This window comes from Leucopleurus acutus, assembly GCF_964270905.1.
Source record: "Leucopleurus acutus genome assembly, chromosome: 15".
Taxonomy (NCBI): Eukaryota; Metazoa; Chordata; class Mammalia; order Artiodactyla; family Delphinidae; genus Leucopleurus; species Leucopleurus acutus.
The window spans coordinates 29,537,931-29,561,619 of NC_139157.1; the positions used below are offsets into that span (position 1 = coordinate 29,537,931).

Here is a 23,689-nt window from a genome sequence, read left to right on the forward strand (position 1 = left end):
AACATTTAAAATGCTAGAAGACATCTTTGGTTGTCACAACTGAGGAAAGCTACTGTTAACTTGGGATAGATGCCAGGGATGCTGCTAAACACCTTACAGTGCAGAGGACAGATCTCCCACAATAAAAAAAATGAGCCAAGTTTTTAATAGTGGTGCTGTTGAGAATCCCTGACCTAAAGCACTCTGTCTAATTGAACTTGGTCCATGGCGTTGGAAATGTTCTATATCTGAGTTGTCCATTATGGTAGCCACTAAAAAAACCCACATACAACTATTAAACACTTAAAATGTAATTAATGTGACTAGATAAAAAATTTTTGCTTTACCAAATAGTATTTAATTTAGACTTAAATAGCCACATATGGCCAGTGGCTACTTTTCTGGACAGCATAGCCCTAGATAATTCTTAAAAGAAAACTGGGAAACTATTTGTAAATATAATATGAGTAGATTCCAGACAGCTTGACAGTTCACACCTGTTTCTTTTTCCATCTTTATATTTTCCAGTGGGGTATTAAAGAAAAGATTGTTGGACTGACCAGGACATTATTCTAGAATCATTTTTACCAGTGACCACCTGTGAGGCCTTGACTGTGTTGCCTTAACCACCTTTAACTTCTCTGCGCCTCCGTATTCTTGCCTATAAAACAGATCATCACAGATCTCTGAAATTCCTTCTGGAGCTAACATCCCATAATTTTTTCATTCATCTTTCATTGACTTGTAGTGTACTATTTAAGTATATCAGCAATCACTTAATTTCATTCCTATCCTTAAAAACTGTGTTCATATATGCATTTACTTTGCAGAAAGTTTACAACAGTTATGGTAAGTAATATAAATGCTAGGGTAAGTTGGTGCCTATTTACCTGCTAAGAGGCAAGAGAATTGCTAGAAAGGATGTGAATTAGGACACATGCTTCTCTATACAAAGTGTATAAATTATTATATCTTTCTGTTTGGAGTACTAATATTTAAGTGAATACATGGCAGCTGCTTCCAATCAGTGTGAACCAATGAAACGGGATCATCTGTATCTATAAAAATCAAATATATGCTATAATGACATTATAGTCAAGGATTTTACCTCAGCTCTTTTTACATGAGAAGCATACCCACACAAAACCCTTGTATATGAGAACATGAATAAGTATAAAATATATTAGAGTAGAATAACAGAACCAAGATTTAATTATCACAAATACTTTTCTAGGTTTAATGTTCATCTTTCTGCTATACAAATTCCTCCTCAGGTTAAAAAAAAAACGTCCTTTCACCAGATAATCAACCAAACGAAATATAGTAACGAAAAAAAGTCTTTAAGTCAACTTATTGCCTGTCCTTTTGCCCACCTGGGAGTTATCAGGTATTTATATTTAAAGAGGATTGATGTTTAAAGACACGCTATTGTTCTCTTTGAAGCATTTGAGCGAAAGTCATGCTCTCAGAGGCTGGGTTCTAATGCGACCAGCATGTGCTCTCCTGCAGCCCATTAACCTTTAATACCTGTCACTCAGCTGCTTACACAGGAAGGTTTTTTTTTTTTAAAACCCAGAGAGGAAACAAGGTTATTTAGAAAGAATCAAATGGATAGTTTTACATCTCGAATGTTGGAGAGAAGGCAGTTTTTATGTCATTTAAATGGGTAAGTTGAAGGAACAAAGTTAACAATTACAACCTAATAATTAAATTAAGCACTGTATAAAATAATTATGAAAGAAGTCAGTTCTGCTTATTTCTAATAAGAAAGTCAGGGGATTGCTTTGCTGTCAACTGCAGATTCAGCAAAACTATTCTAAACATCATTTCTAAAAAAAGCATAATTTTATGACAATGAGTTTTCCAAAAAGTGAATTTATTGCTGAATTTATAAAAATCCAATTCTCGCTTATTCACCAGGAGGATGAGGTGGACCCCAATGCGTACAGAACAACACACGAGCTTAAGGCTTTACCTGACCCAGTAAAAGTGTCAAGCGCTCCATCTCCAGTCGTGGTTGTGGTTTCACTGCTGTTCAAAGGCTCTGTTTTGACTGCAAGGAGAGACACTACGTAGAAGAATAAGTACATGTGAGTTTTATTTCTAACTTTATATCAAAGATGCAGACTGTACGACTAGTGGCTTTTCTAGCTACCATGGCATGCAAGAGAAAACTTGGGAAGTCGATGAGGAGAGTTTTGTTAATTTAGCTTCTAAATGGACATGCATTTATAGAGGATTTAATCTAAAAATCTTCTGCCTAAGCTGGTTTTCTCGAATCTGGTTTATAAAGGCAGTCAACCTTACACAGTGAAACAGCAGTACGTGTATTTGCATTTTTAAATCACCTAAGCACACTCTGGTATTATAGTCAAAAGGCAGAAGAAAGGAACCGTCAGTCAGTCTTTAGCACATTTAATCCAAATCGTAACAAAGAGATTTACTGCTGATATTTTATTCTTCCCAAGAAGACATTAAAAAAAAAAAAAGATTGCTTTAAGGATACAACGAGGCATATGCAAATACAGAAACCAGGGGTGTATTCATATGGTGGTTGGAAAATGAAGCACTCAGTAAATTTCTGCTCTACAAAAGCCAAAAGAGCCATAAGGTGTTGGGCTTTTTATTCTAATGGTATAACAATTTTTAATACATTATAGACATAAGCATAGAATAAGAGATGGTTTCTACAACACTAATTGTATCTTTTGAAAACTCTTTCATATATTATTTCTCCTCTGAGGTGGTATATTTTGGCAAAATCCTCACTTGGCAATGATGTAGCCACTGAGGTCTACATCACTGTCATTATTAGATGCAACGAGTTTGGCAGGGGCAAGCCTCTACCCATTTTGTCACACCATATTTTCCCTTTGTGGCCAGAGCTCCATGTATCACAGCAGCAAGGGAATAAACTAAATTATTTTCTGCTTAACACCTCTTATGTTTCCTGGTCATAAATGGAATGACACAGTTCAAAACCTCAGAAGCAAGCAGAAAACTATGAAGAAGAAAGCTGAAGACTAGCCCACCACGGACAAATATGGCCAAAAGAATAGTGGGCTCAGAGCGTACCCACCAAGCAAGCAAGTCAGCGACGTTACTCTGTTAGAAAAGCAATTAATGATGGAGAAACATGCAGTAATGATTATGTTCCCTTTCCACATGAAGAGAATTGGCTGGACCCTCCCTCAGTGAGCTCTGGGGTTAATTTAGCATCCGGGATTTAACTATGTCATGAAGATTTGCTGGAAGATTCAGAGTCGAACTGTAAAGGTTGGAAAGAATCCAAACTCTAAACCACACTGCCTCACAGGCAGCACTAACTAACCAAGAATTCCTTTCATCTGTATAGAGATGATCCAGAGTAGGGTTTAGAAAGGTGTAAAAGCTACTCTCTATGATGCAATGTCCCCATCTGACTTCTGACATATGACAAAAAGGAATCGTCCAAAGCCTCCAGCAAAACTAAGATAAGAGACTTCCAAATTCTAATCATGGCGAAATTCCTATGTAAACATGTCTAAATCTATAACAATATTTTTAAAATAGATGTATTAATACTAATGGTTAAATATATTTCACTTGTGAAGTGGGGAGAGGGGAAGCAGAATATCTAAAAAACTAACCAAGCTAGACATGAGGTTTAGTTTTGTTACTTTGGATCCCAACTTTGAGGTTTGATTTCAAAAACTTAGTATTGGTGTTGATTATAATCTCCTCAATTTGAAAGTTTCAGGTGGTCAAAAGGAGAAGGAAGAAAAGCCAGAGAGTTTGAAAGGAGAACGAAGAAAAGCCAGAGAGAGAGTTTGTGGTTGCATTCATTATCCTGGAATCATCTCTCATTAAAATTTTAAAGGTCTGCTTTTAGTCAAAGACAAAGGAGGCTCATTTAGCTGAGAAGAGGCATCACTAGAAAGTATATAAAGAGAAGCATACACATCAAGATGTGTTCAGTGGACTAAAACACATGGATTTAAAAGTAATAGTTAAATGGATGCTAACATTTGGGGGAAAACATTACACATTAATCCAAACTTATTTTTCATATGTGGGTAAGAGTTGAATAATAGGGAAAAGGGGGAAAATTAATCATGCTGCTACAGAAAATAATTTATGTTCACAGGAAGGCAGCATCAGCAAACATCTCTTGAGTAAGATGCAAAGTTATTTTGATTTGATTTTTATAGAGAAAGAAAGTAATATTAAGTAATAATAAGTTTTTTTCAGGAACAGAAAACTTAAAGAAGTGAAATGGGCGTTCTTTATATGATTAGCTGATTTATTAAAAAGATGCTAAAATACAAAGAAGTGTCTTAATATTTAGAAAACAGGTAATGACTATAAAGTAAACATTATGATAATTATAAAGTTTGAAAACTGGAAGTCGTTTTCACTACAGGTCTGAATATATTTGAAATGTATTCCATTTTCTTTTGTCTTGCTTTTGTTTCCACACATTTAATATGTGCAAGACACTATTGGAAAGATGTTCATCAATGAAACAAACCTAGTTTTATGCGTCTGTTTTCTAAAACTTATAAAAATACTCATTCCAAAAGTTTACGAGTGTACATTCACTGTCATGTTCAAATGTATTTTTTACTTTTCACTGTATTCTATTTTTCTTAAGTTAACACAGAAGTTAAACAGGGCTTTTAATTTATTTTAAGGACTGTGACCAATATCATTACAGTTCATGCTATCAAATGGAAAGAATAACCTTCTATAGAAGAAAAGCATCATCTTTATGAGCAAAATTCAAACTCACAACATAAATATTTTGATTTCAAAAGCCGCAATCATTTTTTAATTCTTGGGTTAGAGAGTTTTGTGGTTTTATTCTTCTACATGCTCGAAATAAGTGATTCAAGGTTCATTTCCCAAAAGGTGGGATGGAAAATCTACATACATATAGCACTTCGTACAGAACCATTACTTCAAGAAATAATGATATTGCCAGGCCCCCTCCACACTAGTTATCCACTTGCAACTTAGATGTTTTTCATAAAGCCAAATAGTAAAAAAAAAGTCAAAGTCATTTTATTATATTGACATGATTGGGTTTTATTTTTAACCTTCAAAAATAATTGATCTCTGTGGACTAAACCAAGATTGCATGAGATTACTGTCAGCTATGGCTACTAAGTCACTGATTTTCTCTCTTTACATCCCAACCTTCTTGCATACCCTCATACAAGTATTTCCAAAGCAAATTTAATCTTGTGCCCTCAGATTATCTTTAGAACTCAAGTACAACACTAATATATATTAATTATTTTTAGAGGAAGTCTATGTTATTATCATAACTTAATGCTCATGCTCATTTTTTGCAATATTAGGCTTAATTAACCCTTGAAAGAGAGGTAACCCAAGTACTTTACATTTTACATTTCATCTTCAGAGATCTGTGTTTAAACCGGTGTCCACTTAAAAGACTATATATGTAATTCCAAATATACTCCTTCCTGAACCACAAAATCTCACATAGCCACCTCTGACAACTTAGGTTCTACAAAGAATTTCAGGAGGAGTTAGATCAGGAAGGATACAATTTACAACACTGCAGGGGAGGAAAGAGGTATTGCCTACTAGTTTTATGATTTATGTTTTTCTAAATTAATTTTTTCACTCAAAAACCTATGAGCACCAAGTGTCTTTCATTTCTAAATATCCATGAAGTATTTAGTTTTGTAAAATAATTTGATGATGCTTCCAATTTACGGCTTTCATTCCAGAAAGAAAATCTAAAAAGAGTAGAGCCACAGTAGTAGCTGGTTCTACTGCACAGACATATAATACTCAGAAACAAATTCATCCCATGTGAATCAATCATCTATATATTAAAAACTCTGGGAGATTCTTTTCTATGCTCTACAGATTTCAAATATAGAAAACACCATAAACCCAATCAGAATGTCTGATCTTGGTTCCCCCAAATCAGAATGTCTGATCTTGGTTCCCCCAAATCTTCTCTTTGAAGTATTTTCTTAATCTCCATGTAGAATCAAATATTCCCTCCCTCTGCTGTGCACCCACCTTGAACACATTATTCACTCATTATTTTCTTTTCTGTTTCCCTCTGCTAGACTTTTGGTCCCTTGATGGCTAGTATCATGTTCTATAGGTCATTGGGTTCCCATTTCCTAGCACAGAACCTGGCATATAATAGGAACCTGATACATTTTAAGTTAGAAAGTGAAAATTCACATTTAGACCCTATCCTAAGCACTTCCAATAAATCTAAGTATTTTGTATATAAAGTATAGTTAATCATGTATCTTGACACCATTAGGGAAATTAGAATCTTACTTATATATGGAAGTAACTTTTCACATGATTGGCATGCATTTACATGCATGTATATACCTATACATGAAGTAGCATACATGAATCTATATCTGGGTTGGCAAACTACATCTCAAGTGCCAAGTCTACCCCACGGCCTGTTTTTGTATAGCCCATGAGCTAAGAATGACTCTTACATTTTTAAATAGTTGAAAAATATCAAAGAAGAATAAAATTTTGTGACATAAAAATTTTACGAAATTCGAATTTCAGTGTTCACAGATCAAGTTTTATTTGAATATGGTCAAGCTCATTTGTTTAAATATTGTCTATGGCTCCATTTGTGCAATGAAAGCACAGCTGAATAGTAACAACAGAGACCATATGGCCTGCAAAGCTGAAAATATTTACTATCTGACCTTTTACAAAAAAAGTTTGTTGACCACTGATCTGTATGCTAAGATATGATTATATTTATTATATTTTGATTGACAGTTCTTCATTTTAACAATTTCACAAGTGACAAAAATTTGAAAGGAAAATCTAGGTTCTAATATAAATCTGCAGATGTAATTACAGAATTAGGATTAAGGTGATGAACCCCTTTAAAAATTACTTTAAGGAGTAATGTAATATATTTAAACAGCACCAAGGTAGTAGGGTAGGATATTAAGGTGATACTATTGACTCATTTGTATCAGTAAAAACTATCAAAATTATCTTTTTGAAAATCTAAGTTAATGGAAAGATCTTGAAAAGCCACTAAATTAGCTTTTGCTTTTGTCTTTTGTTTTATTATAATAATAATAAACTGTGGCCAGTTTACATGTTCTAAATGCAGAAAAATTCATTATCTGACCAAACACTGGACGGTCTTTTAACACACTGACTACATGTTTCCATTTTCCTTAAAAAGCTGTTGCCTAATTATTAATGAATTATTAATTAAGGAAAATATATTGGTTTATATTGCCCCAAATTTACATACATTATATGATTTAAAACAAAAGCTTTGACAGTAAAGTATTATTATCCTTCTTTTGTAGAAAAGAATTAAAGCTCAGAGAGGTTAAGTAACTTGTCCAAGATGACACAGCTAGTAAATGTAGTGCCAGGTTTCAGATCCATGGTCTTCCTGACACAGAAGTCCTTTTTTTTCCCACATGGTCACACAACTCTTAAACATTTATACTAAGAACAAGGAAAACTTGATGTTTTACACTTAAAAAAATTTTTCTGTTGGATATTAGATGTAAATTACTAAATATTGATTGTATATATTCACTATTGTAAAGTTGCCTATGTTACATTAATATGTCAGAATAGAACAATAGCCAGTGAGCTAAGAATGTTTTTTACATCTTAAATGTTTAAAAAAAAATCAAAATTAGAATATATTGTGACATGTGATAATTATACGAAATTTAAATTTCAGGGTCCATAAATCAAGTTTTATTGGAACCTGACGACTCTCATTCATTTATGTATTGCCTACGGCTGCATCTGAGCTACAGTGACAGAGCTGCATAGATGAGACAGAGAGAGACAGCATAGCCTACAAAGCCTAAAACATTTCCTGTCTGGTTCTTTGCAAAAAAAGACCCTTGAGTGAGAATTAAGAGGAACTAAATTCTGGCAACATATTTTTTAAGTATGAAAAGTATATTTTAAGTGTGGAGTTAATAAAAAAAGAAACTAAAACGATAAAAATTTAAATAACGGGCATAATGGAGTACTTTTCATCCACTGGTCATATATTCTAATTTAATCTACATACAGCAAGGTCCAGGCAAACTGTGCCTATTCTAACTGCTTGCTTGTAATGCACATTTCTAACAGGTCGTGAGCTCTTCTTTTTAATGCTAGAATTGGGTGGTTCTACAGAAGTTTTATGTGGTTTTGTTTTAATTTTTAAATTTCGATAGCATATTAACTTTTGGTTTGGGAAAAAGTTTATTTATATTATATATATATAAATATAGCAATGTAGTTAATATATATAGTTCAAAACATTTTAAGAGATTTAATATTAATTTATAATTTTAAATGTATAGCTTTCATCACTGGTAATTTTTTAAATGATGGATTTTTAAATGTTAATATTACTTTAGGTATTTTAATTGGAATATTTATTAAAGTCTGTAAAATAGGAAATATCATTTTGCCATGTTATGAATTTAATTTAATTTATGAAAGCCTGTAGGCTTTGGAGATTGAGTTTGTACAGAGGCGCAATCTGCTTCAACTGCTCATTGACGTGACAGTTATGTTGAATTATCACTTAATAAACTGATAGAAAAATAGTAGATGCACCCGTTTGTGCAAAATTATGAAAAAACTAAGAAAAGAATACTACTGACCTAAGATTAGAATACTAGTTGATAAGAAAAACATAGCCAACTGTTATCAATAAACAACTAAGAGGTGTGTTCATGTCTCCTTTTTTTTTTTTTTATAACAAGTACTGAACACAGAAAAGAGAGTGCAAACAGAAATAGCAACAGAAAGCAAACCAGAAGGGCAAATCCACACACCCAAACACATGCAGTGTACCATCATCTCTCATACTTGTTGCGGAGGAGGGGGTGTTGCAACTCAGCAACCAGTCTGCAGTGTTTAAAACAGTCATGTTGTCCCCTGAGAACAGGAACAGCATAAGGGTTCATTGTCTGAATGCCTGCTCAGTGTACGAGAACAGTCTTCAGTGCCTGTACTGGTTTCTGACCCTTTTGCCAAAATTATAACTGCATGGTATGACTTTTACATTTTAGTTTATCAGGTATGTTTTAGTTCAGTTAAATATACATACATGGTGATTAGTGACCTTCAAAGTCTGATTTCAGAGTGCATTTTTTTTTTTTAAATCTTATTATTTGCACCCAAGTTAAGGTTTAAATATAAATGTTCTTACTCCACAAGTTATCACTAAACAATCTTATAAATTTGCAATCCTATAATTAATTAGCCAAAATTATAGATGCATGTTTAGAGACAAACACTATAAACAAGGAAAATGTTAATTTACAAAGGGTTTTATGTAAAACATTATTAAATACAGGCAAGTTGCAATCCACACAACTTTACAAAGAAAATTTTAGATTTCACAGTTACTCTAAAATAAGTGGAAAGAGGTGTATCGATTTAATAAATATTTACTGAAAATTTAAAAGAAAATATGATGTGGCAAATGCTGATATCTAATAATATGAATAGCTTACAAATTAAAGCAATTTTCAAGTAATTTTTCACTCGACAAAAACAACTAAATCTACAAAACTTCAAAATAATTGTGAGTAATTTAAAATGCAGCTTATATATGTGTATATATGTATATATATATGTATAGGCGTTCTACGTATACATATTCTGATGCAAAAATCAGATCGTATTTTCTGACAGGTTGAATGCATTTTATAAAAACAATAGGGTGAAATATTTGAAATAGTTATTATTGTTGCCATATGTTGTGGCATAATTATGAGTTAATCATATGAAAAGGTATCTAGAAAAAAATTCAATTTCTATTTTAAATACATGTTAGGTATTTCTCTCTTTGAAAAGAAAATGCAGCAGATATGGACATTTTTCCATTCCCAAAACCATTTTTAAGAAAAACCATTTTTAAGAAAAATTTTGGAGTAGCCTTTCTCTTAAAATTCAAAATAAAACCAAAAACTAATAGAATTTCTTTTCCATTTTCTATTTTTGTTGTTGTTGAGTAAGATCAGAGAGTAAATCCTTGGGCCACATTTTTTACATTTTGAAAAATATGTACAAGGGCAAATACAAAAAGGAAGCCTTGCTAAAGGCCTTCAAAATGTTGCTCGGGGCTATCTATTCTTTCTGAATGCTTCCAGCTATAGAGGAGGAGCAAAAATTTCACGAAAATCAACAGAACAATAAATAATCCATTAACTATATATTACTTGAGTATAATGCTGTGATGCTATTGCTTATGAGATATAATATTTATTTACTAGCAGATCCCTAACATGTAAAGCCACAACAAAGTTTGAAATGTGATTCTGGGTGTCTTCAGGGTTGTACACTTACCTCCTGTCCCATTTGTGGTGACCGATGTGCTGCTGAGATTAGCTTTCTCCAGTTTGGAGCTACCAGGAGTGTCGCCACCTCCAACAAGAGGATGAGGACTCGCTAGGTCCTGCATTTCCATAGACCTGTTGGAGCAGGAAGCAACAGAGAAAAAGTTGAAATTTCAGCAATGCTTTCTTAATAAGCTCTGTATATCACTCTACTGAGCATGCAGGTGATCTCACAATAATAGGAATTGAAACCCACAGCTAAGACTTTTTGGTTAATCAGGTGAACGTGACAGTCCATTAAAAATTAATAAATAAGTAAAGCTTCCATGATAGTTAAGCTTCCTCATTTGTTTGTTATTTGTAATAACCATACAAAAACTCAGATCTACAGGAAGGAATGAAAAGTGACAGAAAGGTAAATTTGTAGGTAAATACAAAAGATGATCTTATTTTTCTCTTAATTCATGAAAGACAGTGAACTGTGTAATTTATGATATAGGATAAAAGTATATGTGACAACAACAGCACAAAGAATAGTTGCCAGGGGTGGGATTGGGGTGGGGATGAATAGGCAGAGCACAGAGAATTTTTAGGACAGTGAAAATACTCTATATGATATTGTAATGAAAGATGTATGTCATTATACATCATGCAAACTCACAGAATGTACAGCACCAAGAATTAACACTAAGGTAAACTATGTACTTTCAGTGTAGGTTCATCCTTGGTAACAAATGCAGCATTCCGGTGAGTGATGCTGATAATAGGGGAGGTTATGCATGTGCAGGGCAGGGGGTAGATGGAAAATCTCTGCACCTACTGTTCAACTTTGCTGTAAGTGTTAAACTACCCTGAAAAATAAAATCTTAGGAAAAACCAAATCAAAATTGGTCATATGCAAATAAAGCAGTGGTTAGTGAGAAATTTATATCTTTAAACGGTTACATAAGAAAAGAAGGGTTTAGAATCTGTGATCTAAGTTTCTACCTTAAGAAACCAGTGACAGAAAGGCAACTGAACCCAAAGTAAGTAAAAGACAGGAAACAATAAAAAGCAGAAATCACTGAAATAGAAAATCTATGAACAACAGAGACAATTTACAAATCCAGAAGATGATCATTAGAGATACTGAAGATATTAAAAAGGATGATAAGAGAATATTATGAACAATATTATGCCAAATAATTCAATAATTTAGACAAAATCAGACTTTCTTGAAAGACACAAACTATAAAAACTTGTAACAACTTTTAAAAACTGTCCTATACCAATTAAAGAAATTGAGTTCATAATTAAACATTTAAAAAAACTCCATGGCCATATGGTCACATTAGTGAATGCTAGCAAACATTTAAGGAAAAATAACAGCCATCTTTTATAAATTCTTTTAGAAAAAAATAGGAGGTAACACTTTTCACTCCACTGTAAGAGACCAGAATTACCCTGATCCGAAGTCTGCCAAAGGCAATTCCAAGAAAAAAAAAATTATGGATTTATATTTCTCATGAACATAGATGAAACAATATTTCAAAAACTATTATCAAATAAAATCCAGCAATGAAAAGGGTAATATATGATGACCAGGTGTGTTTTATTCCAAGAATTCAAGTTGAGTTAACACTTAAAAATCAATAAATGTAATTCAATATATTAACAGAATATACTTTCAATGGGTGTAAAATGCATTTGACAATATTCATTATCCATTCATGATACAACTCTCAGAAAACTAGGAAAAGAAGCATTTGCCTCCCATATGATAAAGACCATTCTTGAAAAATCTACATCTTATTTCATGATGAAATATTGAATGATTTCTCATTAAAGAAAGATCAGAACTAAGGCAAGAGTATCTCTTTTTCCCACTTCAATACAACATTTTATTGGCACTCTTAGTGGGAGAAAACAAAAATGAATAAGTAAAAGGGGTAAAGCTTAGAAAGAAAAATTGTTAATTCAATAAAATAGTTAACTAATAAGGACCTGCTGTATAAAAAAAACCCTGTTAATTCACAGGTAACATAATTGTTTATGTAAAATATTCTGAGAAATCCATTAAGAAAAACCCTACGAGAACTAATGGGTGAATTTACCAAAGTTACAGGTACAAGGGCCTTGCCAATAATAAATAAAAACATGAATCAAAAATATCTGAAACATCAGTCAATGCCTTTCTAGTTCAAACACTGAACTACCAAAACAGTGGCTGTTCAGGAGGTTGGAAGTTGGGTTATTCACAGTCCCGCTCCAGCTCAACTCAACTCCAAAAGGAATCTGAATGCTCAGACCCTTGTTTTCACAGCCAGCCAGAACAAACGACTTAGACACTTTGGGAAATAAAACAAAACAAATACCATGCTTCAGTCTCTACTGAGTTTCTGTACATAATCTTCAGAAAACTATAAATACATGATTTTCAGAATACTATAAATTATTTTGTACATAATGTTCAGAATGACATCTTGAGTCATAACAAGAAGCAGGAATATATGACCCATAGTAGAGAGAAAACACAGTAAATAGAAGCAGACCTGTAGATGACTCAGGATTTGGAATTAGCAGACAAGGATTTAAAAAACTATTGTGTATATTTGAAATAATTTATAGGAAAAGATACGTACACAAGGTATAAACATATAAATATGCCACGTATATAGATATATACATATATGGCATAGATACATATGTGCCATATATATTTTATATGTATGTGTAATTATGAATATAACGTGTATGTATTACATCTAAATATCGCACATAGAAAAAATGAAAACTGCAAAATAGAGCCAAAGGAAAGTTCTAGAATGAATATTATAATATATTAAATAAAAAAATAGTCTTTGGATGGACTTCAAGGCACTGCAAAAAAAAAAAAAAAAAAATTCAGTAAATCTGAAACTGGGCCAGTAGAAGTTATTCAAACTGAAGCAGACAGACAAAATATTGGGGAAAATATTGAATAAAGTAAAAGTAACCTGTGGAATATTATTAGAAAGCAAGAAAGGGAAAGAGACAGAATAATTTCAGAATAAATAATGGCCAAATTTGATAATAAACAGCAACCCATAAAGCCCTGAAACATAATAAATGAGAAAAAGAAAACCAAACCTTCAGCACATTACAGTCAAATTCTTAAAATAAGATAAAGAGAAATCTTTATAGCAATCGGATAAAAAAGACACAGAGGAGAGGAGAATAGTAGGAACCCCCAAAAGTATTATCGGTAGCACACTCCTGATAACAGGCTTAATTACGGTAAACAACGAATGCTCATGATTTTATCTTCTCCTACCGAACCCACCCAACAGAAATATTTTTAGTTTAATTGAACTAATAAATGAATAATTGCTTATTACATGCAAAGTACTGTCACAGGTGTTAGGCTTGCTAAATGGAGAAACCATGGTCCTACCATCAAAGAAATTTATGATCTAAATGAGAAAGCAGATCCTGTGCATAGAAAACTACAGTACATTAAGTATCCAGACAGAGCCTGGGGCCACATCCTGGAGAAGGTCATTGAGAGCTGCGTTCCCTCCCTCTGACCAGAGGCCTGTGGGGCTTGGGAGACATATGAATAGGTTTTTCCAGCTTTACCACGTGTCCACTACTGGGTTATGCCTGAAGGAGTCGTATAGAAATTCGATAAGTGGTTGGGATAAATGCTGCGTAGAAGGTAAGAGGCTCCGTAAGAGTTAGGAGGTGGATGGGGCCCTCAGAGGGGAGCATTCAGGAGCAGAGGCCAGAGCAAGACAGAAACCTTTGGCCAGAGAGGTTTCATCACACTAAGTTCATTTTAGGGTGCCAGGGGAATGTGCTGTCAAACTTGAGAGTTTATCCCTCTTTTTTTGTTTTTCTGGGTTTTTTTGACCGTGCCATGCGGCATGCGGGATCTTAGTTCCCCGACCAGGGATCAAACCAGCGCCCCCTGCAGTGAAAGCGCAGAGTCTTAACCACTGGACCGCCAGGGAGTTTATTCTTGACCCATAGGCAATGAGGAGGCATCGAGGGTTGTTGATCTGGGGAGTCATGAAACAAATCAGTTGGAGGATTGATGTTAGCAGTGGTTGTTGGCGCGCAGGGTGCCTGCGCCACACGATTGCTAAACCCAAGATGGGTCGATGGGAGATTATAGAGGCGAGTTTTCCAAGGAGTGGGGCAGGGAGTGTTGTTACTATTAATACTGTGAACTTACTTAAAGAGTCTAGAAAATTTTCTCAGAAACTGTTAGCTGGGTTTTGATGAATTCAAAGAAGGGGTTCTAGGGGAAGCATCTAGTTGGTAGTATTACTGAAACTGCAAGGTAGTGTAGGGGCTCACAGCCAATCTGAGCCACATGCAACGTGAAGAAGCAAGGAAAATCAGTCAGGAATGAAAGGACGGAGCCCACACTACAGAGAGGAGCAGGAATATGTCACTCCTGGAAAACAAAAGAAAGACAGCCTTTGTATCTTACATTCCAGTTTCCAGGAAGCCAAAATGCAATTATCTGGCTCTGCACAGTAAGTCTCCTTTGCTTGAATTTATTTTAATGGGTTGATATTTCTTACAATTAATAGAGCCTTTAGAGAATAGGCATGCATTATTGCTATAAACCATACATTATTGCTATAAACTATAAACTATACAGTAAGGATATTCCTGTACTTTCTTTTGTATGTTAAACTTCAGATTCTTTTTAAGTCTAGTTCATACAATATGTAACATATAAAATATAAAGTTTACCTTAGAGTTCAACAGCAGAAAATGTTTAACAGCTACCAGTTTTTACTGAGTACATATTGTAAGACACAGCCTACGCTTGGTACTTCAAATATATCCTCTGTTAATCTTTACATTAACACACTGATGTGCATATTATTTTCCATATTTTATAGATAAAGAAATAGAGACTCAGAGAGGATATACAGCATGCCCAAGACCTCATAGGTTGAAAGTAGCAGCACCAAGACTTGAACTCAAGTCTATTTGATGCCGGAGCCCAGGTTCTTTCTGTCACATTATATGTTTCCCATTTTTAAAAGTGGTTTTAATTTTTTCACACTGTGAAACCACAATTAGGAATGCATATTCTTGCAATAAAACATTTTGAATGGTTTTCAAAAAATACTCAACTCAATATAAGTTTCTACTCTGACAAATCTACATTACCATATTTAAAGGAGACCCCTTTCTAAATAGCACAGAGAATTATATTCAATATCCTGTGATAAACCACACTGGAAAAGAATTTTTAAAAGAATGTATATATATGTATAAAGGTGCCCCTTTTTAACTTCCAAGATGTCACTTTCAACCCATGTCATAAGGCCATGTGAATACTAGCATCTTTCTGGACAATATAAAAAACAAACTTATCCATAAACACAAAAACTCTTTAAAAAAAAAAGAAAAGAAGACTTGCAGGTCACATGCAGCTGTTTTCTTGCTTCTTGTCTGCATTCTTCTGTAGCACAGGTGGAATTTATTTCTAGCAGACTTAAATATCCTCTTCAAACCCAAGGAAGAGCATGCTTTATACTTGCGCATTCAGAGTCTCCTGTAACTCAGAAACCATGATTCCTTCTGCACAGAGCCTGGTAATGAGTCATAGACTGTTTATTTACAGGCTGAGATTCCACCAATTCTTCATGACCCAAGAAATGCAAAAACATCCTAGACTTTCAAAGGCATTCACTCCCATGCCAGCTTTTCTCTTTGCATAAAGTGGACAGTGTGTATGCAGGGCTCTGTGTCCCAAGCTCTCAGAGTCTACCTAACTAGCCAATTTTCATTTGGACCGTCAGAATGCATTTAAGGGCAAGAGTTCAGGTATTTGCTTTACTCATAACTTCCTTTTTTATGTAATATAAGCCTTTTCATCCTCCTTAGCTGAAAAATTGGAATAACAAAATCAGCTTTTACTTAAATAATGAGAGTATAGGTTGCATTAGGGTAGGGATTATTTTCTATTCATTGCTTTTTTCCTCTACACTTAGAATTGTGTGGGGTACTTAGTGAGTGCTAAGGATGAATAATAAAATAGGAATAGGAAAAATGCTGATGAAGTGATTTGAATAACTTGGAGTCAAGAGTACTCTGGTTCAACAAACACTGCTTGTGCATCCAGGAAGTTCAGGGACATTTCTAGGAATCCAGAAAGTATCTTCTGAGAGCTTGGAGGCTAGTAGGAGAGCAAAGGGATGGGTGGAGGGAGACGGGGATTAGCACTGTGATGTCAATGTGTATGGAAGGTTTCATATCTGCATGTGCAATGTTAGAACTCCCAAATGAGTGAGGGGCGTGTGTGTGTGTGTGTGTGTGTGTGTGTGTGTGTGTGTGCACCCATGAGCGTGCAAGAGGGTGGGGAGGAAGATGCCCTGCATGGATACAGAAAACCACTGTGCGAGAAAAAATATAATAAAGCCATTTGGTCAACTTAGATTGGATGAAAGTCATAGGCATGTCACGACTGGGTGCCAATTCCCACTCTCTGGAAAAAGCACATCCGTCCACCTTAAACCAACACATTTCAGATTAGGAGCCAAGAAACCCTTGTCCCAGCTGCAGTCCTGAGCCAGTTTCTCCCCTGGCTCAGTTAGGCTGGGAGATGTGGATGCTCTCTGCTGCACGGTGTCTATGTCACTGATCAGGTGGCCAGACAGTCCCAGAAGGAGGCCCTCACTAGCCCATTTCAGCAGACATCATCAGAACTGGGCTCTGCTGCAGAGAAAAGGAAATGTTGGAGGAAGAAAACCCCTATCAACAAGGATCAGGGAAGTGGGCCATGAATAATGGGAGCTATTCTTGCAGTTTGTCAGTGACCTCATTCCTGTCCCTGAGGCCAGCCTGAATGCTTGCAGTGCAAGTGACCTGTCTGCCAGAGTGACCTCAGGCCCTGGAGTAACAGCAAATAAAGCCATGGACACACTGTTCTCTGGACACTTTTACAGTCCTTCCTTTCCAGGGCTTCCTTACAGATCTAGACGAGTCCTACAGCTCTGGCCCTTTCTTCACTACGACTCTTAACAGATTATTTAGATAAAACATGGTCTCCCCACCCAAGAAATGTGAGTAAATTTTTAAAAAATGTATCTCTAAAGCATTTCTCTAAATTTAGGTTTTCAAAGCCCCCCCACCCCTTTACTTTGAAAACAAAGGAGAAAAAGCCCAATGAATTCTCCAACCGTTATTTGAATAGCACAGGACTCAAGTTTCTGTTAGATCAGTTACAAACCATGGTTAATGAAGCAGGAAATTATTTCCCTCAGTAAGCAGAAAAATAAAGCCATACGGCCACAATAAAAACATCTAATACCATTAATTATACCAAGAAATATACAGACTCTTTTTCTAAGGAAAAAACTCTACCAGTAAGGATCAAACATTTTACTGGATGATTGAATGAGGGTTTTTCAATGCTAGAATGTTGAATTGAAAAGAGCAAAGCATTAGCATCATGTACACAATAAAGATAGCTCCCTATGAAAATGATGGAATTTCGGAGTCTTGAGGGACATTCAGTGTCCTCGAATGCAAAAATACCATTTTATGCGCAAGGCTGGGAGTACTATGTTAAGGGCCTGTACTATAGGCTGAAACCTGGGTTTTAAACTCCATCTCTATCACTTACCGGTCAATGGACTTTAGGCTCAAAAATGGAGTTAATGATACCCACTGGAGGGTTACTGAGTGAATGAAATAAGATCACGCACGCAAATTACACAGAATTTGGCACACAGTGTACCTTTATGAATGTTAGCTATTACTAAAGTCACTTCTACAATGCTGTCAATAAATGTCTGATTTGTCTGTTTGAAAACCTGTAGTATCAAGAAAATTGTTTTCTTAAGAGGCAGCCCATTTCATTTTCCACTCACTTATTAATCAGAAAGTCTTCCATACATGGTTTCCATGCAACTTTGGTCCCGGAAGAAATTTAACCCATTGACATGGGGTAAGTCTACACTTTCTTTCCCATAACTTCCCTTCAAACCTCAAAGAGGAATGTCCCAACTCAGAGCCTTAAAGGTGCAAAACATGGCAGGAATATTAAAAGGATCACTCTGGACCCATCAGTATAGTCTGAAGAGTACACTAGCTTTGCTATCAGACACTTTACAGTATGAACATACACTGAAACCCAGCCAACCAAACCCCTATGATTTGTCCCATGTGATGCTTTAGAGCCCTGTTTTCCCTCAGCCACAACACATGCCGTTGGCATTTGGAACCTAAGTGAACAGCTTTTCATATGTTCCTCTTAAATGCTATCTTGTTGGATTGAGTCCACTGTTTTATCTTGTCCTGTCAGATTCTGATTCTGCTGTTCCAAGTATTCTTTCCCTGTGCCATGACACCCATAAACTTTCCTAGCATGCGCTCATTGCCAAATCACAATAAACATGTTGAACAGGCCAATGTCAAGGACAGGTCTTGAAGAAGGCACTAGAGTTATATCTTTAGATCTATATCACTGGGAGATAGTTATTGAGCTAATAGCAGTACTATCTTTCAGTCTCTATTTTTCTGTATTTTCCTCATAAATATATCAAGAGCCTTTGAGACACACGTTGTTGAATGCCATATGTGCTAAGTATAATGCAGGCCTTTGTTCCTCTTTTCTGGTATTGCTGTCAGGCTATTCTGGCATGGCTTTTGCTTAGAGAACTTATGCTGGATTCTCATGATCACAGCCCTCGTTCTAATTATTTATATTTAGTTATCTAAGAAGGTAATTTTATTTTTTTGAGATTGATTTCGAACATTTTATTTTAATTTTGAAAATTTTTATTGAAGTATAGTTGATTTACAATGTGGTGTTAGTTTCAGGTGTACAGCGAAGTGATTGAGATATACATATATATGTATATACACACCTATATATGTGTGTACAGTGACTTGATTCAGATATATATATATATATATATATTCTTTTTCAGGTTATTACAAAATATTGAGTGTAGTTTCCTATGCTCTACAGTAGTGGATTCTTACTGTTTATCTATTTTATACATAAAATATATAAAATATCTATTTTATATATAGTAGTGTATATATGCTACTCCCAAATCCCTAATTTATCCTCCCCACCACCTTTCCCCTTTGGTACCCTTAAGTTTGTTTTCTGTCTGTTTCTGTTTTGTAAATAAGTTCATTTTTTATCACTGATCTAAAGTTTATTGTGTCACACAATGAAACAATGAAAAAATGATTTCTCTTTAGAAATCTGATCCTAAAATACACATATGGCATGTGCTTTATTAGATAACAATATGGATGGGGAAGGAGGAACAGGAATCTAAGTCTATGATCTACTACTTAGGAAAAGTTAATGGGTGTGTGTGTAGATGGTTTTCCTAATATCTTCTCAGGTTTACACGGCTCTCGAAATAACACTGTGAGTCCTCCACAGACAGGCATTCTGTACTCTCTCCCTTTCTATGCCAAGACATTCTGTATCTTTATGAGGTTACTCAACCCATTCACTTTGAACGCAAGGAAGTTAGCACCTGCCACGGGGGATCAGAATGTGAAACGTGAGGAGGGAGCCCTGTGATAAGTGCCTGACCTTTTACCAAACAAACAAAAAAAACCTCTAAGAAAACAATGAAGAAAATGCAGTAATAGACCAATATACCAACCAGAGTGTTGCGCGGCTCTTAATACAAGCAATTAAAGTTCCACTCCACAGGAAGCAATGGTTGCTTCCTGTGTGTAATTCACAGAACAGCCAGCAATGCCAGGAGACATCAGGGAACTCCCCCACTGCCCCACCCTTATGACCCCATAACATGATAGTCTCCACTAAAAAAAAAAAGTCAAACAGCCATCTTAGTGATAGGAACTTGGGGCCCATTGCTCATCTGACGTAATACTTCACGGAGCAGGTCCAAACACAATGCAGGGCCCTTGAAATCAGCAGGAGCTCAGCACTCTGATCCATGCCAAAGAGCAAGATGAGAAATGGGGCTGGTATAAATATTCATTGGGAAGTTACGGCCAACCTCCTTGTGCTGTGTGTTTAATGCAACTCAAAACTGCTCCACCTGGTCCCTTCTGGCTCCCTCATGTCTACCAGGGGCTGGCAGCTGGAAGGCAGGCTGAGCTTAGAGATCTTTTAATTTGCTGTAGCACCAGAGGGACAGGCAGGAGGGATGACAATGCATATGCTGGGATTCAATTACAGGGCTGTCTTTTTCCCAGGTGGGAGGTAACACTGACTGCAGAGAATTCAATGCTTCATCTGTTAAGGTCCCTTAGGAAAAGATGGGTGGTTTGCAAAAGCTGGGGGTGTGGAATAATGCTCTATGGTCGGCCCTCAAGACAAAAATCTTGGCAAAAATTATCAGGCAAATTGAATGGTATTTTGTTAGGCTCACATGCAATCTTTACTTTTCTCATTTTCCAAAGCAAAATTATTCTGTAAATTCTGCCTAGAAAATACAGATGGCTGCTCCTAAATTCTGAAGTCAGTTGATGTGTAGCCTATAAAATGTAGGATGAGAGAAGCTTTGAGATCACTGTCCCATGAGTTTCACTGCCAAAAAGGTGTTTAAATATTGCATAGAGTTAGATGTGTTCCAACCATGAACATTTAAGGGGAACACACACTGTTCTGAATTTAAAGCACTGAACAGTTCCTAAAAGCTTGACAAAAATAACTACAATGTAATTTTTTCTTTACAATAAAATGGCATAATGGCATTACTCTTTAGGACCCTAAACTCAATAATCTGTTGTAGTTTGTTGGGGCTAAAGGGGGAGGGTGTGCTTCTTATTCTAACTGCTACAAAGCAAGGTTCACCAAATACATAAGTGAGGTTGACTAGTGTCTGCTGGATTATTTCTCTATGAATAGTTACTGCGCTACTAATTACAAACCAATACTATCTATTTCTTAGAGTAGATCTATCTGTGCTATTACTTGGGCAAACCTCCTAGGTGGATGGCTTCATTTTTATTCTGTATTTAAAAGGAAAAAAGAAAGCTGCATTTGTTTTTATCTCTCAATTTCATGCTTGCCCTAGGACAGCCTTTTCTCCCCATGGTAGTTAGAGTGGAGCTTTGCAATAACCAACTCAAACCAAGTTCGTCTTCTGCTCAAAACCTTCTAACGCTTTCCCATCGCTCCTAGAGAAATTCCCCAGTTGCTCACCTGGCCTCTCAGGTCACTTCCTTATGTGATACACCGATACACCATTTCCCTGACCTTGGCTCCCAAGTGATTCCCTCACTCATGGAGCTCCTCCAGCCCATGGCACACCATCTCCCCAACCCTGACCTGCCCATCTTCAAACATATCCAACAGGCTCCTAGAACAGGCTCTTGGCACTTGACGTTTCCTTTCCCTGGAGCACCATTCCCTCAGCCATCCTCCTTGTCCTGTTCCTCTGCTCAGACCCCCCCCATTCAGAGAGCCTTTCTCTGCCCTCCTTATAAAATAGCAACAACCTCACCCAATAATTACCCACTATCCAATTTATATTATAATTGTACCATTTATACTGCTTTATTCTTCTTCAAGGCAATTATCTCCCCTGACATAGTATATATTAATTTATTAGTTAATTGTCTCTCCCTCTAGAATGTATGCTCATGACAGGAGGGGAGTTTTTATTCATGGCTGTATCTATAGTGCCTAGGACTGTGCCTGGCATATAAGTGTTCAATGTATGAATAGATTTTCCAGTAATTTCAACTGACTGACCTAGTTAGTCCTAGTTACCTAGGCTTGATCACACACCTCAATATCACTAGTTTTCTGTGGCATAGTTTTATTGTTTCTTAAAATCAACTCTCTGATAAAAAAAATACAGTTCAAATATAAAGAATTTTACAATGTGATTGACAGAATCTCTAGTATTTTTTCGTCTTTAAATTTGAAGAATAGAGTAAATTAATAATTATTTAATGAGTGCCTAGCATGTAATCAGGTACTACGTTTTCTATATTTTTAGTAAAAACATAGTTTTACCTGAAATTAAACATTTTCTTATATTCTTTGCAAAATCCAAATTTTAGCTTAAGATCAAGTATCTTAGTATGTTCAGGCTGCTATAACAAAATACCACAGGCTGGGTAGCTTATAAACTACAGAAATGTATTGCTCACAGTCTGGATGCTAGGAAGCCCAAGATCAAGGTGCAGCAGGGTTGAGTTCCCCGGTGAGGGCCCTGTTCCTGATTCATGTTTTCTGCTTTCCCACTGTGTCCTCACGTGGTGGAAGTGGCAAAGGAACTCTCTGGAGCCTCTTTTATAAGGGCACTAATCCCATCCATGAGGGCTCCACCCTCATGATCTAAGCACCTCTCAAAGATTATTTCCTGATACTATCATTTTGAGGGGTTAGGATTTCAACGTATGAATTTTGAGGAGATACAAATATTTAGACCATAGCACCAAGCAATGAGGTTGAAAGTAAAACTGTTCTATTTTCAGTCCCCAAATATTTTTTGAAGCCTTAGTAGAGTATAACATTTAAAATCTCTCCTAAACACACATATACACAGACACCTAAAATTAAAAATAATATTATTTTCTTCTTTAAAATATTTATGAAATTTAACAACTCTGTGAGATTAAAAACAAAACAAACAAAAAAAATGCCACAGCTTTGTTTTTCTGCCTTTAAAGTGATTGGAAACTCAAGAGGGCTTGACAAGTTGACTAAGTTCATACAACTGGTCACTGGAAGAGCTTCAACAGAACCTAATCAGCAGCCATGGACTAGACTTTGACACAGGAATAGGTGGTTGCAAAAAAGCACTCCTCTTTCTATTTCCCCCCTCTAGTTGCTATATAAACATTGTTCTTCCTTTCAAAACACAGAATTTTCAAATTAGAGTCAATGCTTCGTATTTTCTTTCTCACCTCACAGCAATCTTCTTTCCACTTCAGTTTCCAGAGTCTACCTAGATTCACCTCCTCCCAATTCCTAATATAATGGGCTTTTTCTTTAACTCTTAGTTTGGCCTCTCTTTGGCATTTCGTATTGTTAATGACTTCTCCTCAAAATTTCTTCCTCTTAGGCTTATCTAATAATTTTGTAGTGGTCCTGTTGCCTGGCTATGGGTTTGCCATTTTTAATTCATTCCCTTTTACCTAAAAGAATCTTAATTTTTGTTTAGGTATTTATTTCCCACCAAAAAAGCTCAGCGTCTTAGAGAAAGCTAAGTCTACCCTCATTTCCAGGAGATGGCAGCCTAATTCATCTTTCCAGTTAATGATTGTTTCAGGAATCCTAAGGTAACCATATTTGTGCCAAAGAGACCCAAGGAATACTTTGCTGCAGACTTGTGGGTAAGTTCCTCTTCATACTTCTCAGAGAGCTTCCAGATCCAAACTGAATCTTCAGCTGGATGTGAAGGAGGGAGCGTGGAGTGTTGATTTCTACCCCC

The 23,689-nt window shown here is 35.7% G+C and overlaps 1 protein-coding gene across 9 annotated transcripts in view; it reads right to left on the reverse strand.

Annotated features, from left to right (window-relative positions):
- The window catches only part of EYA4 (EYA transcriptional coactivator and phosphatase 4), a gene marked incomplete at its 5' end in the record, with an annotated part of 229,647 nt that overhangs the window by 56,830 nt on the left and 149,128 nt on the right, over positions 1-23,689 (reverse strand). For 4 of the 9 annotated variants that reach the window (XM_082856000.1, XM_082856001.1, XM_082855999.1 and 1 more), the window contains 2 exons: positions 1,955-2,047; positions 10,321-10,445. In XM_082856000.1, the coding sequence (XP_082712126.1) occupies positions 1,955-2,047; positions 10,321-10,445 (218 nt within the window). Of the gene's footprint in view, positions 1-1,954; positions 2,048-8,835; positions 8,905-10,320; positions 10,446-23,689 lie in introns of all 9 variants that reach the window. The other 5 variants (XM_082855997.1, XM_082855998.1, XM_082855995.1 and 2 more) reach the window with 2 other exon arrangements.